The sequence below is a fragment of the Patiria miniata genome, unplaced genomic scaffold (genome assembly GCF_015706575.1).
Source record: "Patiria miniata isolate m_02_andy unplaced genomic scaffold, ASM1570657v1 HiC_scaffold_5, whole genome shotgun sequence".
NCBI classification, from domain to species: domain Eukaryota; kingdom Metazoa; phylum Echinodermata; class Asteroidea; order Valvatida; family Asterinidae; genus Patiria; species Patiria miniata.
Window position 1 is genome coordinate 39,794,656 of NW_024037072.1, and position 16,834 is coordinate 39,811,489.

Sequence of the window (16,834 nt, forward strand, 5' to 3'; positions counted from 1 at the left end):
ATTTTTCCAAAAATCAGTCAATTGACTGATTGTTGGAAATCACCTACATTTATTGATTTCTTCTAAATGACAGCAAGCTGTATTTCCATGCAAGGTTAAAGGTCACATGGACAACACTAATTCACTTTGTATAGACAGTTGTCCCCTGTGATGCCATGCCGACAGGCAACCGTACAGGCAACCCAAACATTTCAGCATCTTTTGCATGTTATTTTGCCCACATTAAACAGTTTATGGCGCCACTTTTACACCAATCATATTTCAAGAGATATACTTGCAGTGTGGAAGAGAAAAATTTGCTGAAAGTGGGCATCATGTGATCACAACATCCAATTTGTAAACAAATGTCACATGGTCCATCTGCTCCGTTCACAAGTACCCACTCAGCGGCAAAGAAAGTACAGTTGGGAGTGACCTTACGACGCCATCTTGCCTGACTGCAATATTTTGCCGCGAAGCGCGGCCACTGTGTGTACTTAGTACAAATCCCCTGGTGTACGTGCGTCACACACAAGGAAAGGTGCGCACGCGTCAACCAGCGAAATGTATGTGTCCCGCCCACGGGACGTCGCTGCTAGGTAAAAGGGCGCCCTCTTTTGTTGGCGCACGGAGCCCATAGGGTAACATACAGACTTTGTCAGAAATCAAGTCAAGGGACAGGCTATTTTGTCAACCCACCTTGTGTTTCTGTAGGTGGCTCTGGCAGGCGGTGAACGTCTTGCCGTAGTCAGTAGAGCTAGCTGTAGGGAGATGCTCCTTGATCCACTGCATCTCATTGTTGATATCGTGGAGGAAGACCTGCAGCTTGTGGGAATCAGCCAGGATGGACCGACGGCACTCGGACGGTGCTCCAAGCTTAGCAAACCTGTCCAGATAAAACGAGAGAAAACCCAGTAAATGGTGAAACAAAACTGATAGTTGTGAGACAATTGAAGCAAAGACGCCAGAGATTTTACACACACTTTGAAGGATTTTTACCTAAATTTTTTACCAAGTTTCTTGTGTTGAATTGGTACTTTAGTTTGTGACAATGACTGCCACTACAGAGACCAGTGTGGAGTGAAATTTGGACTCCATGAAATACAGACTCATCGGTTGTATTGCCCATGCCTTAGTTTAGATAATTAGGACAGTGACATGTCACGTGTGAGGGTTAGAGTCCATGTAAGGTGAAAGAGACCAGATCTCATGGGAGTCCAAATTTTACATGACACCGGCACAGCATTTCCTCTGCATGCCCAGTTAGGACCTTACCTGTCCGTCACTGTTGCTGTTTCTATGGCGATTCTCTCCGCATCAAAGTGGTCCTCCTCTGTCAGCATGTGAGCTTGTTCTACAATGTGTGTTATCTTGTCAGCTTGCACTGCCATGTCACTCTCAAGTAACTGAGTGACAAAAATAAGAAAATAGGAATTTATCCTTAACATAACGAACCCTGAGGGAAATTGGGGGTGGGGATGATTCCAAATTTTCTGTTGACATTTAAAATAAAGTGATAACACAGCATTTTGTTTTGAAATTTGCCACTTACCTTATCACAGTTTTTATCAAGTCAATCACAAAAGTATCACAAGTCCATCACAAGTCAGTTCACAAGTCATCCGTACATAATGATAATAGTCAAGAACAGGGCGTAAAAAAAATGTAGCTTTCAAACTACATTTTTTTCTGAGGAAACTAAATCTTTTGTTTTGTAAAAAAAAATACCATGAGATGTTTCAGTGTTTCGTTACCCTGGACAGGATTTTTGTTCTGTGTGATTTGGACCTTTTGTGTAAACATTACGGCAATGCTTGTAAAGACTGTCAAAATATGTTTGGGCCACTTTCTTCACTTTCTTGGTATGTGAATGCCTTTCATTAGATACCAAGTGGCCCAACTTGGAATTCAAGTCCTTTCATTTGATTAGCTGTATCTCTGGACTAGGGTGTCCAAATGAGATGGGATAAAGACCATTGTGTAGAGTGTTTACTGCACCTTAAGACTCTATAGCTACGTTTTTGCAAAAAGAGAGTGCTAGTATTTTTAATGTTTATGGATTGACTGCTAAATTTTCTTTTGGACACCCCTGTACATCAACAGTCCTCTCACAAGTCCTTTCACCAGTAAGAATGAACTATATCCCAAAATGCCTCTGTCACTGCGCATAGGAATAGTGTCTTACTTGACTCGTGAGACTGGATGACTTGTGATAAACATGTGATCGACTTGCGACTCTGTTGTGTTCGACTTGTGATGACTTGTGACTGACTTGTATCCGACTCGTGGTAACCTGTGATTTACCTGTCCTTTGACTAATGACTGACTTGTGATTGACAAATAAATAACTTGTTATGATCTGTGACATGCTAACAACTCTGCCTTGTACCCTTACCTGATGCTTCTTAATCAACCCTTTGACACTCCTCCGATCCTGGCCCAGGTCTTGAGAGGCCAGTGCTATCTCCATCTCAGCGATGCTTGTCGCTGCATCCTCCAGGGCTCGGTTCAGAGCTTGCTGCTGCGTGGCCTGCCGCAGCTTGACCCCTTTGTCTGAGGAGCGGTCATTCAGGTCAGCCCAGCGGTCATTCAGCGCAGAGAGAGTCGCCTGGACATCGGAGGCTTTGAAGTTCTTTTTCTGGATCAGTTCCTGACCAGTCTGAATATGAGACAGAGAGATGTAATATCACAAAATGCCAGAGTTTATGGAATTTCTATATTAAAGAGGGATTTGTAGAATTTATTTCCAAAACGTGACAAAGACAAAGATGTGTTTGAAAATATGGTCCCAAAGCCACATTTTGGTGAGGTCTGAACATTCAAGGTGGATTTCAAGTTTTTATTTCTTCTAAGTTGAACAGAAATTGACTGGAGCGGGGCTTGACTGCCAACATCAGGCTGGATAACTCGGTTGAGCGCCGGAACGGCAATCCGGATGTTGCAGGTTCAAATCCCGCTCCAGTCAATTTAACAATGAACTCTGTTTTAGCCTCTGAAGAAGAACTTGCTAAGTTCGCAACGTCAGGCCACATTAATTTTTAGATCCAGTCAATTTAACTTTGAAAAAGATTTTATTTTGATAAAAGCCTTTCCATGAAAATTGTCTCATTACAGTATGCCCTAAAAACCTCCACAGCCCTAAATCTGTCAAGTGTCTACAGCTTCTGTCCACTATTGAGGGAGTCAAGATCAATGAACTCTTTGAAAGGAGGCTAGCATACCTCATTCAGCTTGTCCAGACTGTCTTTATTGGCCGTCAGCTCAGCTTCAAATGCCTCATGTTTCTTGACTTTGCCCGGCAGGTTGGTCAGTTCACGGTAGGACTCGTCGCAAGCAATCTCATGCTTCTCGTAAATCCACTCCGACAACTGAAATTGTATTTACAAAGTAATACTTGATTAATACAGAAGAGAATATGGGAACAAAAATGTTTGTATTTGTATTAAACTGGGTGACAAGGACTTAGCATTTTTTTGTTTTGTTTTTTAGGATACAAGGGACGTAAGTGGACTGTAACATTTAAGAATAATAATTTAGGTACATGAAAAAAGGACAAAAGTTATAATGACACGAGAAAAGCAACAATTTTTTTTTTCAATTTTAGGAGGACTTTATTACACTCCTCGGTTAACTTTGATTATTAAGACTGCAACTTTTTCAGTGAGTGATTTTTTATTATTGTAGCTTCCAAATGATTTTTTTTAAATCAAACATGTAAAGGGACTGCACCTCATCTGCATCCCTGCAGAACTCCAAGAACTCCTTGGACTGGATCAGTTTCTGCCTCCGGAGGGCGCTGTTTTCTTTCACCTTCTGCCTGCGAGCAACCACCTCCTCACAACGATTCGAAATGCTGTTCACAAACAAATATTTGTTTAAAAACTTCAAAGTTTTTTGCTTCCGTTTTAATTCCTACAGGTAACGCTATGCGTTTTTTTAATTTCCAAAACTCTTAAAGATAAAGTTCTTTCAGAGAAAAGTTTCAAAGCATAAAAGTTACTGTATGTATGTAGCTTTAAATATTGCTCTTTTTTCTAGATGTCAGAATAAAAAAAAAAAACATGAAAACAATAAGCCTCTGTACTGATGACGTCACTCTTTGTTTACTTGTGCGCTTTTCTTTGGCGCTACGAAACCGTCGTCCCCACCAGGCTCTCATAAGAAAGCACACATGTATTACGTCATCAGTATTAGTGTGATGTCATCAGTACAGAGGCTTATTAAAAAGCAAGGAAAGACCTGTAGTGTGATATGGGAAAAGCCCTTGCCTGTTGCATGTGGATATGACAATGAATACAACTTTTTTCTTAAAGAGAGTTCACGGTGTGCTTTAACTTGATGCATTAAAATCTCCCTGAAAAAAATATAATAAAACAGATCTCATATCACCATACAGTGAAATCTCGATAAGTCAAACCTCAAGGGAACAGGTTCAAAATTTGACTTAAGCAGAGTTTTGAGATACGCACAGTTGTATGCCATTGTTATACTACTGAAGAGAATGGATTCTTTGTTTGATTTAACAGTCGTTTTGAGTTATCAGAGTTTGACTCATCGAGATTTCAGGTTTTGCTTAAACGGCATTTGCTCACATTGTTTTGGCATAATGATCATTGTTGACCAGTTTGGCAGCTATTTCCTTCAATCCTTGCAATCTCTCGTCCTGCACAGTCAGTGTGTTCTCAAAGTCATCCTGTCTCTTGATCAGACCGTACACAATCTCCACTGTGGCCTGGATTACAGAGAAATAAAAGTAGCATAATCAGATACAGTGTTATCAACTTACTTCGCTCGAATGCAGGATAGTTGGATTACTCTTGTCAATTATTTGGAAGCAAAGCCTTGGGCACGGTTGCATCGCTGGTTATCAATACTAGCCACGGGCATCATACAGCACAAAGGATAGCCAGGACTTTTAACCATCTTTGACTAAAGACATTGGCACATTGCTAATAGGTCTCTCTCAAAGACGGCCATCTCTGTAGGAAAACTGTAACTGCGTATTTTACGCAATCAAGTACGCATTGCGCAGTGTTGATAACGTTCCAAACACACGCGCTTGTTGCTCGAAATGTGTTCCGAATACGATGCAGCCGATGCACGTTAGGCAAGTTGATGCTCGAAATGCCGATGCACGTGGATGGTCGGCAGGAAATGACATCATTTGAGAGAGACCTATAGTGCACAGGTGTAATTACATCATAAATCAACAACTATTTGACTAATGGTCTTCGCCTGAACTTGCTCCATAAGATTGCCAAAAACAACTGACTTACTCCCAAATCTTCAAACTCCAAGAATGCTTCATGGCCACTGGTTGTCGCATCGATCTGGTCTGCTTCCCTGTTAAACAGCTGCAGTTGGCAACAGAAAAAGAAATGCGAAGAACAATGATAAAGAGACCACTTATTGTTTTCAAAGTGTTGTACTCTTGTTCAAGCAAGGCAAAGTTTGTGATACCAAGCCTATCACATGACAAGGATGTTGAGTCAATCACAAGTCCAACCAAGTCAAATCAAGTCAAATCAAAAGTCAGGCTACAAGCAACAGGGAGTGAAAAATGACAAAGGAATGCAAATAGTTAGTACGAATAGCTTTTCTTGGCGAGACTTGCATGCTCTATTGACTTATCACTGACTAGTGATGGCTAGTGAATAACTTGTGATGACTTAGTTATAAGCTCTGATACTAACATTTTTTTTTTTTTTTTTATAATAACAAACGAAACTAAATAGAACATTAACAGCGTATTTTATACTCACAGCTAGATCCAAGGCGTCTCTGAGTCGTTGGTTTCGCTTGTCCCAGCCTGCTTGGATCTCACACTGTGCTTCTGATAGCTTCCTTGTCTTTTGAGCAATCGTCACGGAGTCAGGCAGGGCTTTTAGTAGTTGCTTACCGAGTGCTTCCAGCTTGGTGAATCTGACCAACAATAAGAGGAAATTTACTCAAGGTACGTCTTAAAGGCACATAGGATCATTTGCAATGATTCCAAAAGTAACCAACTGAATTATTATCCAAACGCTTACTTGGAGTAATGATCGTACTGGTACTAAACACCCCGTGAAATTATTCCGTCTGGCTTGCTGTCATTTAGAAGAAATAAAGAAATGTAGGTGATTTCCAACTATCAGTCAACTGCATTTTGATTTCCAAGGGCCAGTCAAGACTGATCGTTGGAAATAAAGGATGTTATAGACGAAATCATGTTTTGTGATCACACGCTTGTGAATGATTTTTCACTGTATTCTCGAAAAGTGTAATATCCACTGAGCTGAAACTTCAACAGGTTAGGTTCTGAACTTTCTTCTTTGGATTTTGGGTGGTGTTATTATTGGAAACAAACAAAATGCATGAAAAGCAAATAATCCCATTTGCCTTTACTTTGTCATTAACTGCGGATTTATTTGACACAAATGCTTCACTCACACATCATCATGGCCCCTGATATCTTCCAGCAGGTCCTGGTGCTGTTTCAGAAGATTCTCAGAACCCATGACATCCCTGGCTAGCTCTGTATCCAGTAATAACCCTCGAACTTCATTACACCACATAGTCTGTGAAATGAATGAAGAAACAAAACACTCTCATCAAATAAAACAACAAAGAGCATGAAGAGTTGGACAAAATCTGCTAGGATGACAAGATAGGACTGGGTAGCTTAGTTGATGAAATGCCAGGACAAATTCAGAAAATTTTCAAATAATTTAGTATTTGGATATTTGAACTTGGATTCAAAAGGTCTCTCTCAAAGACGGCCATCTCTGTAAAACTGCAACTGCGTATTTTACGCAATCAAGCACGCATTGCGCAGCGTTGAAAATGCTTGTTGCTCGAAATGTGTTCGAAATACGACGCAGCCGATGCGCCTTATGCAAGTTGACGCTCAAAATAGCGATGCACGTGGATGGTCTGTAGGAAATGACGTCATTTGAGAGAGACCTATCGAGTCTCTGAATACTCGGAAACAAGCTGATCAAGTTTTACATGCGCTGGCCTAAATTGCGTGAGCTGGTCAGAAATCAAATGGGCCGCTTATCAGATTTTGCATGCGCATGTCGAAAATTGACAATGACCTTAATGAAACATTTAGAACATCATTTGTATGGACATATGTTTTGATGTAGTTTACCAGCTAATATTTGAATGATATTTGATGTACTGAATGCTGATGTGTAACTATTTCTTACCAGTTCCTTGGTGTCATTGTGAAACCTGCTGATATCACGGCTCTGCTCCAGCTGTGCCTTCCGCTCCGCCGCTTTAGCCTCCAGCGTATCCCATAAGTCCCTGATCTCATTCTGTCGCTGGTCAATGTGGTCCCCTTCATTGGGGTAGGAGGCTTTCACACTGGAAAGGATGGCATTCCATTTCAAGGATCCAAACCACCATTTTTGTCATTTATCATTTACAACAGAAAATAAATTTGTGACCCACATTTTGAAAATTAGCAGTGACATACCTGATATTCAAGAAAATAACTGAAAATACTTTGTCACATGATACAGCTCTTGAATTTTGCACCGGGTTTTTTTTATTCCGGATATAAAGGAGTGGCAGTGTGCCATGGCCGGGTTTATTCTGGCATGTGACTGGGTTCTTTAGAGTGCTCTTAAAAGTGGTTATACACACACACATTTAACAGGTCTACGTCCACAGCAACTCGCTATGACATTCAAATTTGCAGCCTAACCCAAACCAAATCATTGTTCGGATAACGAGTACTTGCAGCACCAGTTGAAAGCTAGTTGAAAGCACTAAATCACGTCAAGGCCATTTGCCTGCGTGATTTTGTTAGTATCTGGCTCATGTGAGTAACCAACAAAGTATCACGCAGTCTAGACATACATCTATATGCTGAGGAAGTGTGACATCACCTCCTCCCTGTGTCAGGCGCACTTTCTGGACAACGGTTCAAACACATCCCTGAACGATGCATTACATGTACGTTTATAAACATACATGATCACAGACAGCAATTTTACATACTACTTTCATGAACTTTTTCACAAGTTGGAACCTGAAAATGGTTCACTGCCTTTCAGCAGATTGTCACCACACCAGTTACAAGCACAGTTGCGCTTATTTTCGTTTTAAAGAGGAGAATCAGGCCAATTTTCATAACAGCCACAGCGAAACCACAGTGTTCACTGGGCCGTTGCAGTGCGCATGAACCAATAGGCATGGTTGCACAGAGTTGACCTCTGAGTGACGTCACGACTACGCCAGGGAATGGTAAGTGGATTTAGCCGCTTCCATAGGCCTATGTTTGGTTGTACATGTAAGTAATTCAGAAGCTACCCTAGGTTTGAGAAACTTACGCCTTGGCCAAGAGACCGAGTTTGCGGAGCTTTTCACCGACAGGAGCCAACTCCCTCTGCAGCATTTCATGCTTCCTCTGTAACTCCTGGACTGACTGGGTATCCTTGCCTGGATCGTAGGACGACAGGGCGTTGAACTTGTCCATGATCCACTCTTTGGCCTCGCCCCATGATTGGTTGTACAGTTCAATGCTGCAGGAATAAAATTTAAGCAATAAAAATAAATTTAAAAAAATAAAAAATTTAAGCAATGTAAAAAAAGAATCCCACAACGTATAAACAGTACTGGGTAAACTGCAAATATGAATATAAAGCACAAATCTGCATAATAACTGCTCAATTTATAGAACAATTTATTATGCTCAATTTATTATTTCAAAAAAGGATTCAGCAAATCTTACTCTTATATTAAATATATTGTCCTCTCCAAAGTCTGTTTTTTTATCACACTCTATTGTTTATTAATGGTTGAATATTCAAATACTTGAATATTCATGACAGCCTTTACCTGGATGCTCCCTCCAACATCTTCTCAGGTTCTTCATTCTGTTTCATCAGTCTCATTCTAATATTCAATAACTGATTGAATATTCAAATACGCAAATATTTGAACATTCATCCTAGCCTTATATCTGGATGCTCCCTCTAGCATCTTCTCCTTTTCTGCCTTCATTTTCATCAGTCTCTCCCAGTGGTCATCAACCTCTTTCTAATATTCAATAACCAACTAAATATTCAAATATGCAAAAATTTGAATATTCATCACAGCCTTTTATACCTGGATGCTCCCTCCAGCATCTTCTCCTTTTCCTCCTTCAGTTTCATCAGTCTTTCCCACTGGTCGTTGACCTCTTTCTGCCGGTTGCGTACGTCCGCCTGCTTGCTGTGGCCAGTCCGCACAAACTCGTCCGCCATCTTGTTGATGCGGTCGATCCGCCCCTGATTGGCCGCAAGGTCGGTCAGGAGGTTCTCAAACTTACGCCGGGAGGCCTCCACCCGCTCTGAGAGGGTCTCCTTCTTCTTGAGGATTTTCTCCTGTCGGGGCATTTTGACAGTTCATTAAAATGACGAAAATGAGCTTTTAGCATGAGCTTTTGTAACATTCTACTAGAGATTTTTTGTGTTGCAAGTGAGCAAATGGTGACAGAGTTAAAAACAAAACACCTGAACTTGTTGATTGTTATTTTTTTTCCAGATTTACTTACAAAGTAAAGACATTATTAACACGTCTTAAGTACTGTCAATGTTCAAAGTTGATGCGGCACAGGATCTATTGCAATTATCTGAGATTCAAATCCAATAAACTTTACTTACACTATGGGTTAGACTTGAGTAAGGGGAGAATGCAAAATTCAACAGGTGGTAACTTGAGGTAACTTGAGGTTTACCTTGAGGTTTTACCAGGTTTAACAGGGTTTTGTGGGTTACCTTGTGGTAAAACCTCAAGTTACCCCTTGGTTAATTTTGCGTTCTTCCTCAAAATGCCTTGATAAATTAATTTGTCTGACATTCTGTGAAATGGAAGACACTTGAATTTCACCCAAAAATTTAGCAGAGTTCTTGGATTTATATTGGCGTGTGGGTCTATCATAACAACCGTAACAGTTTCCATGTCACTTTTCAAATGTCATGTTTGAATTGACACTCTATGACCATGCAAGAGATGATATGATGTTTATTTACTGCACGGCCTTTTGTGATACTGCCGCTTTATACAAAATTGCTTTTTATGACAAAATAGTGCATGGAGTCTTTGTTGTTTTCTTGAAAGTACAGAGATCAGTAAACTGGATTTTTCGCAGGTCATGGTTACTCAATTACACTTAAAGTCCCAAAATACTCTTTTTTTTATGGCTCTAGTGTTTGCGAGGCTCTAGCGTCGCCGCGGAAACATGTACCGCCATTATTTTTATATCATTTTAAAGCTTGGAATCTTAACTTTATCCCAGGTAAGTATTGGTTGGATTTTCAAAAGGGTTTTGAAATTATTCGTGTTCAAACAAAGGCATGTCAAAAGCAAACTCAACTGATTTCAAGGGAAATCAATCATGTGCATTTTTTCTAATGTGGAAATGCTTCATCGTGTTCACGATGTGACGATCTTGTTGCCTTTTACTTTCGTGTTTCCTTTTCTGTTTGATCCACGTAGCCTACAACTTAAATAAATTCACAATATTGTTCTTTGTTTCAAGTTAAATGTATTTTTAAAATAAATCAACTGCTTTTTGTTTTGTTATTTCAACAGCTTGTTGACTCGAGTTTGCATCTGATGTACCGCATCATCAATTTTCCTTGAAATCGGTTGAGTTTGTTTTCAACTTGTCTTTATTTGAACACAAATAATTTTTAAACTCTTTTAAAAATCAAAGTACATGTAATACTTGCCAGGGATAAAATTAAGATTCCAAGCTTTAAAATGGTATTAAAAAAAAAAAGGCAATACGTGTTTCCGTGCTGACGCTAGTGCCTTGCAAAAAAAAGGTGCGGGTACTGTGTCAAAACTGAGGGGAATAAAACTACAAACTATCCAATGTTTTCTTCTTTTGAACATGCTCGCTTGTTCCAATTGTTTTGAGTTTCAACGAACCATTCTGAGAAAATGGCTCAATTATGTTTATTTGTGCAGACATAACAAGTGGTTAGTTTGGTTTTATCTTCTCATTAATAAATCTATACGGATAGAATATTTTGGAATATTACTCTGACATGTACATATGCATTAGCTTGACTGTGAGAAAATCATTCCGTGTTAGGCTTGATGTGTGTGACATTAATAATACTTCGCGTGCAATATTACTTGAATCACTCAGAATTTGTCATCAAGCATACATGTGTTCGAGTATGATGGAATGGACGCAAGGGGGGGGGGGGGGGGTCACTGCAATGACATGAAGCAAACCACAAACGTGCAATCCAAAAACAAGGCTCTGTTTTCCCAAACTATGCTTTCTGATGATGAACCGAAAACCAATGCAAAGTCAAAACTGCTTTTCTCCCTTCACAGCGTATTGTTTTGAATTATGCTGCTGAAGGGAAAAACCAAATATTTGTTTTAATTTATGAATCAAATATTATATATATGGTTTTCAGGTATAAAGAAAATGAATCATTCTGGAGATTCTTATTATTCTGGAGATATTTCACCAAATTCAAAGTAAAAACAAAATATAAACAGTGAATAACTAAATGCAAGGGTGTGTCCAAAGCCTTTGTCAGAGACTATTGACTGATGCAGCAGCTGCAGTTAACATCCTTTCATTGCCTTCAAATTCTACAAAAAGTCTATTTCACACATGACTCGGTTCGACTAGGAAAATGAATGTGCACATTGTTTTCTATACACCTAAGCAAATAATAGATGAGCAAACAGATGCATAAAATCAATGTTTTTCAGATCCAAAGCATGATGACTCACACATGATTTCCAAAAATAGGAATTAGTCCCTCACAATCAATGTTTGTAAACTGTTAGCTGCCAAAACATTAAATTTTGGAATTTAGGTTTTTTAAGAGTTTTTTTTGGCTGTGTCAAGTCTATATTAAGCATTGTCATTATATATTACTCCATTCTTCGATATTATTTTGATATCAATATTGAAATATCAACATTTTCGATATTGAGGAATCATATCACAAATATCGAAAATGCGTCAGATTATCGTCAAAATAAATCTCCCGTTTGTGCTTTTACTTTGTGTTTATCCTTTGCTGTATATAACTCGGCGGCAACTTGTGCTTGTGACTCAAAATAAAAACATCGCAAAATGCCAAGCGGCTTCGCTTTGTGCTGTGCTTTCACTGGAATTCGCAGTCTCCCCCAATGTAAAACTATAAAAAAAAAGGCCCATTCTGAACAAACTCTCAGTGCTGAGATTTGTTTTAAAAAGTTTGGGCAATATGCTCCTGAGAAAGCCGTGGAAAATTGGGACTTATTTAAATTGAGAATGATTTTTTTTTTATGGTAATACGTACTGCAAAAAAAAAAACCTTCGCTGCGAGGGTCAACATTTGTCCTGCCTAGAATGGCTACTGCTAAAATAGTCTAAGACAAGGATAAGTACACCCGTCTTTTATTGTACCAGTTTATCAAAAAGCATAGTTTGGGAATGGCCAGCATAGGATGTGCAACCTAGGGCACTGTACCTACCATTATACTGGTTTGAAAGGGGAAGGCTTTAGGCTTCAGGGTGGAGACAAATAAGGCGACAAAATAAATGTTATATAAATTCAAATAAAAATACTGTGTAATGGCGTGTCTTTGATTTGCTTTCCATCGTATCAAACTTCAAAGCACTTTACAATTATTCCCATGTTCATCAGTCCACAAGACCAAACGACAGCCGATATCAGCCCTCATTCTATTCTCTACCCTCACAGGTACTCATTCGTAGAAGCAATTGTAGTTAAGTGTCTTGCCCAAGGGCACAAACACCATGTTCCTGGCAGAGTTCGAACCCACGCACCATCGTGAGTCAAACATGAGTCAAACACTGTAACCACTGGACCACGGCATTCTACATGGCATTCTAAAGAGTCATCAAAACCTCCCAAATGTGCTGCAAGAGTTGTGACCATTTGTTTCAAAGATGTTCATTGGATTCAAAAAAGTAAAGAAGAAAAACAGTAATTGTATGCTAAATACTGCAAGATATTTAAAGACTCTAACAGGCTTTGCAATTTGTTGAATTCCTGTTGGATAAATTATAACCGCACAAAAGAGAAGGCAACAACAAATATACACCGGTTATCTTTAGGAGAAAAAAAAAACGGGAGGGATGGAACCAGCGAAGCATCATATTGCCAAAGAGTGAGGTACCGGTATTACATTGATCAGTAAATTGGTAAAAAAATGGGCAGGGGTGCGTTAGGAAACTCTAGAAATATTTCACAAAACCAAAGCAACCAGTTTAGGGAATGAACACAAATCCGTACGGACCAACAAAGTCTGATAAATATGCATCCAGGAACTACAAGAATAGCTGGGGAAAGTGCATTTTCAGGTTTCCCTCAGCAAACTTAGCCACTCTTAAACTACAATTACTGCACCAAAGCTAAAAAAAACTTTACCCTTAACCAAAACGCTTTAAGGTAGGCTGTGTTACCTTGATTATCATAACCAATTGGCTCGGGTACTTTAGAAAGTGTGCAAGGAAAACAATTGAAAAGGTATGTTAATGAATGTTTTTCAATGTCTCCAAAAGGAGGAAAGGTCATTGCATTACAGTATATCAACACTGATGGTCATATGTTTGAGAGCACAAATTTATAAATTTTGAGCGAATAATAAGCACTTCAATGAAATCAAAGACATTTGTCATAGAGGTAGTTAGAGACAAAAGATTTGATTTGGTAATGTCTGTGTTATTTTCCCCAGAATCCAGTAAAAAATAGAGTCGGGTCACAAGGTCATGTCACATACATGCCAGCAAAACTAGGTTAAATTCCCGTAATGGGCTCCGTGCGCGAACAACAGAGGGCACTTTTTTACCACTTTCGAGAGTTCAGTGAACGGGACTGCCATGTGCATGTACTGGTTCGCGCACGTATAGCAGAAAGTACGCACGACTTATTTTACTCCGAATATGCACAAAGTCATAGTGCCTTTGCATGAATGTTAGGCACGGCCGGCACTGCATTAGAATGTCTCTCCCAGTGGTCTCCCCCAACTCTCCCTTTCTTACCGTTGAGGGGGTACTTGTGCACGGAGCCCATCAAAACGGGAAGTCCCCCTTTTTAAGGTATTCATCCCACTGACCTTTTCCTTCATCCAAGCCTGAAACTCATCGCACTCTCGATAAAAGGAGAACAGTTTGATGGCATCCTCAAGATAGCGTTTGCGCGCCAGGGCGATTTTCTTGAGACGCTTGTATGTCCCATCGATGCCCTGCTGTCTCAACTCAATGTTCTCCTTGTCAAAATGATTGGTTCTCCTCACTAGATCAGAAATAAACATCCTCAGATGAAATTATGGTTCTTTTGAGGTCAAAAACTGTAATAGAGGGATATATCTGAACAGTTGATTATCCAGGTTTTGGGGTGAAAAAGAGAGTTATTCTGATAAAAAAATGGCCTCAATTTTGTTATGTCTTAAATGTTTAAAATGTCTTCATTGTGATTGGGTGAGTGTACAACATGTCCAGTTCTGAACAACTGATTCCAAGGTATGGTTGTATTGCGGGTGCCATGTGCTGCAACAAACTGACACCCATCCTCCTTCATTCCTCTTGCCATAAAACATCACAATCACATCACATCACAAGTATTATTTCACATTTTTATTCTTTAATATAGTTCAGATTAGTTTTATTTTAATTCTATTTTCAGGATATTTAATCCCCTTTAAATTGTGCAATTGTAATTTTAATTGTTTTTATAACGTTTTTAATGTTTTATTGTATGCTTTAATTACCCATACATGGGATGTACATGTAATAAAGATTACTTGACTTGACTTAACTTTGCTGGTGCTTGTAGTTCCCCAAATCACAGGGTAAGGTTTCTCTCATCACCTCCCCCCCCCCCCCATCACCCACCCCCGGAATGGTAATCGGAATCTGAACATTTTAAATAATAGCTTCCCTTCAAATCAATCAAGGTATTAACAATAATATAATATTAATCAAGGGAAAACAAACAAAAATATGGTGAGCAACCATCACACCATCTACAAAAGATTAACCCTAATCCCAAAAGAGTTCATTTTGGGTAAAGTACCACATACTACAAACATTATGTATGCAGGTACCAAATGCTAAAAAAATACTATGAGTGCTGCACCCACTTAAATGCTGAAGTACTGCATACTACAGTGCTGCATACTACAGTTTATTACTACAATGTAGTAGTATTTTGTAGCTTTAAGTGGGGTTAGGGTTTCAAAATTACAGGCTGAACTGGGGATAAATTATGAAAAAACTTATAAAAAAAACACTCAAACCCAAATCCACTGGAAAAAAACCAAACTTGCAAAGATGAAGAAAAAACTGTACATATCTTTTACATGTTGAACTGATGACACATTTGAATCATCCACAATACATAGGGCATCTTACGCCAGAAGAACAATTAGTAGGTTTATTTCACACCATGAATTTGCAAACTGTTTAAAAATGTGTCAAGAGAGCTGAACTCACGGCTGGACTTTCTCGTCAACGACGTTCCTTTCCCGGCCGATATCTTCCTCTTTCTCTTGACCATCTCCTGTCGCGTCTTGGTCTTCCGGACTTTCACCGTCTCTGGTACCCTGACTCGTTTCTGCACTTTCTTCTTGACAACCTTGGGCTGGGTCTCCTTGACGTAATTGGCAGGGACGAAGCCTTCCTGACCCGAGGCTTTGCGAATGTTCCACCACTCCGCATTGGTTTTTTCCACCAGGATCATGACCTAGACAAATTAAAATTTAAGGGCATATAGGATCGTTTGCATTCATCCAAAAAGTAATCTAACATATTTTTATCGAAAAAACTTACTTGGATTAAACACCCTGTGAAATTATTCCGTCTGGCTTAATGTCATTCGGAAGAAATCAAGAAATGTAGGCAATTTCAAAGATCAGTCAATTGACTGATTTCTGGAAATAAAGAGTGCTAGGTTTCGGCTAAAATTTGTCGGCTTGAAACAAAATGAAACCATTCAAATACAGGCCGACACTTTCAATTCTATCATCACCAAAAAAACAAAATTCAAGGGAACATGAGAAACAATGTGACATTTCAATTTATTTGAAATACAGGATTAATCTCTGAGATTTGAAAATCAAATACCTCTGTGCAATAACAAAAGACCTCGACAACAGATTTATTTTGCAAAAAAAAATGCAAAATTATCTCACCTCTCCCTTGGTAACTTTGAGCCCTTGCCCCGAGTACGTGTATGCTGCCTTGACCTGGGGATATGTCCTTTCTTCCAACACCTCCTTCAATTCTTCTTTCTCGACCACCTCCTCTTCTTCAACCTCATAAGGAACCTCAACAATTTCAGTCACATACTCCTCCCCTTCTGCTGGGATAGGCTCTGTGGTGTTATCGGTCTCTGGTGACATTTCGAGTGAAAACTGGGAAGAAAATAGACGATACTTTTAATAAAATTAGAGGCTAAACTGTGAGAAAAGATTCAATATTGGGTTTTGTCCTTCGCTGACGTATTTTTACAGGTATGAAAACTGTATACTCAGTCATGTCCAGAGTCACAAACTACTGGGTTGGGACTTCTACCCTCGACCTTCTGCTTACTAGTGCAGACGTCTTACCACTCGTCCACCGAGCTTGCCTGGGTCGCCTAGTTGGTTCGAATCTGATATAACAGCAGGTACCGCAACCAAACTATTCATAATATGGAATTTGCTTCGGGGTGATGTAAATTCGATTTTGGGTTCTGCTGCTCTTTACCGACGTATCTTACAAACACTGTATACTACAAACTGAATTTACATCAACCCATCAATCTTAATGAACAGTTTAGTTGCGGTACCTGTTGCTACATCAGATTCAAACCTGCCAGCCGACCCTGGCTAGCTCGGTGGTTGAGTGGTACGA

The 16,834-nt window shown here is 39.5% G+C and overlaps 1 protein-coding gene across 1 annotated transcript in view; it reads right to left on the minus strand.

Annotated features, from left to right (window-relative positions):
- LOC119741697 (spectrin alpha chain-like) overlaps positions 1–16,834 on the minus strand; it is an 89,946-nt gene that overhangs the window by 48,882 nt on the left and 24,230 nt on the right. Inside the window, 16 exon segments of the mRNA XM_038217552.1 lie at positions 679–865; positions 1,255–1,385; positions 2,375–2,638; positions 3,201–3,347; positions 3,709–3,832; positions 4,572–4,711; positions 5,256–5,333; positions 5,742–5,901; positions 6,409–6,536; positions 7,170–7,329; positions 8,301–8,492; positions 9,079–9,335; positions 12,448–12,480; positions 14,056–14,234; positions 15,434–15,683; positions 16,132–16,353. Of these exon segments, the coding sequence (XP_038073480.1) occupies positions 679–865; positions 1,255–1,385; positions 2,375–2,638; positions 3,201–3,347; positions 3,709–3,832; positions 4,572–4,711; positions 5,256–5,333; positions 5,742–5,901; positions 6,409–6,536; positions 7,170–7,329; positions 8,301–8,492; positions 9,079–9,335; positions 12,448–12,480; positions 14,056–14,234; positions 15,434–15,683; positions 16,132–16,353 (2,652 nt within the window).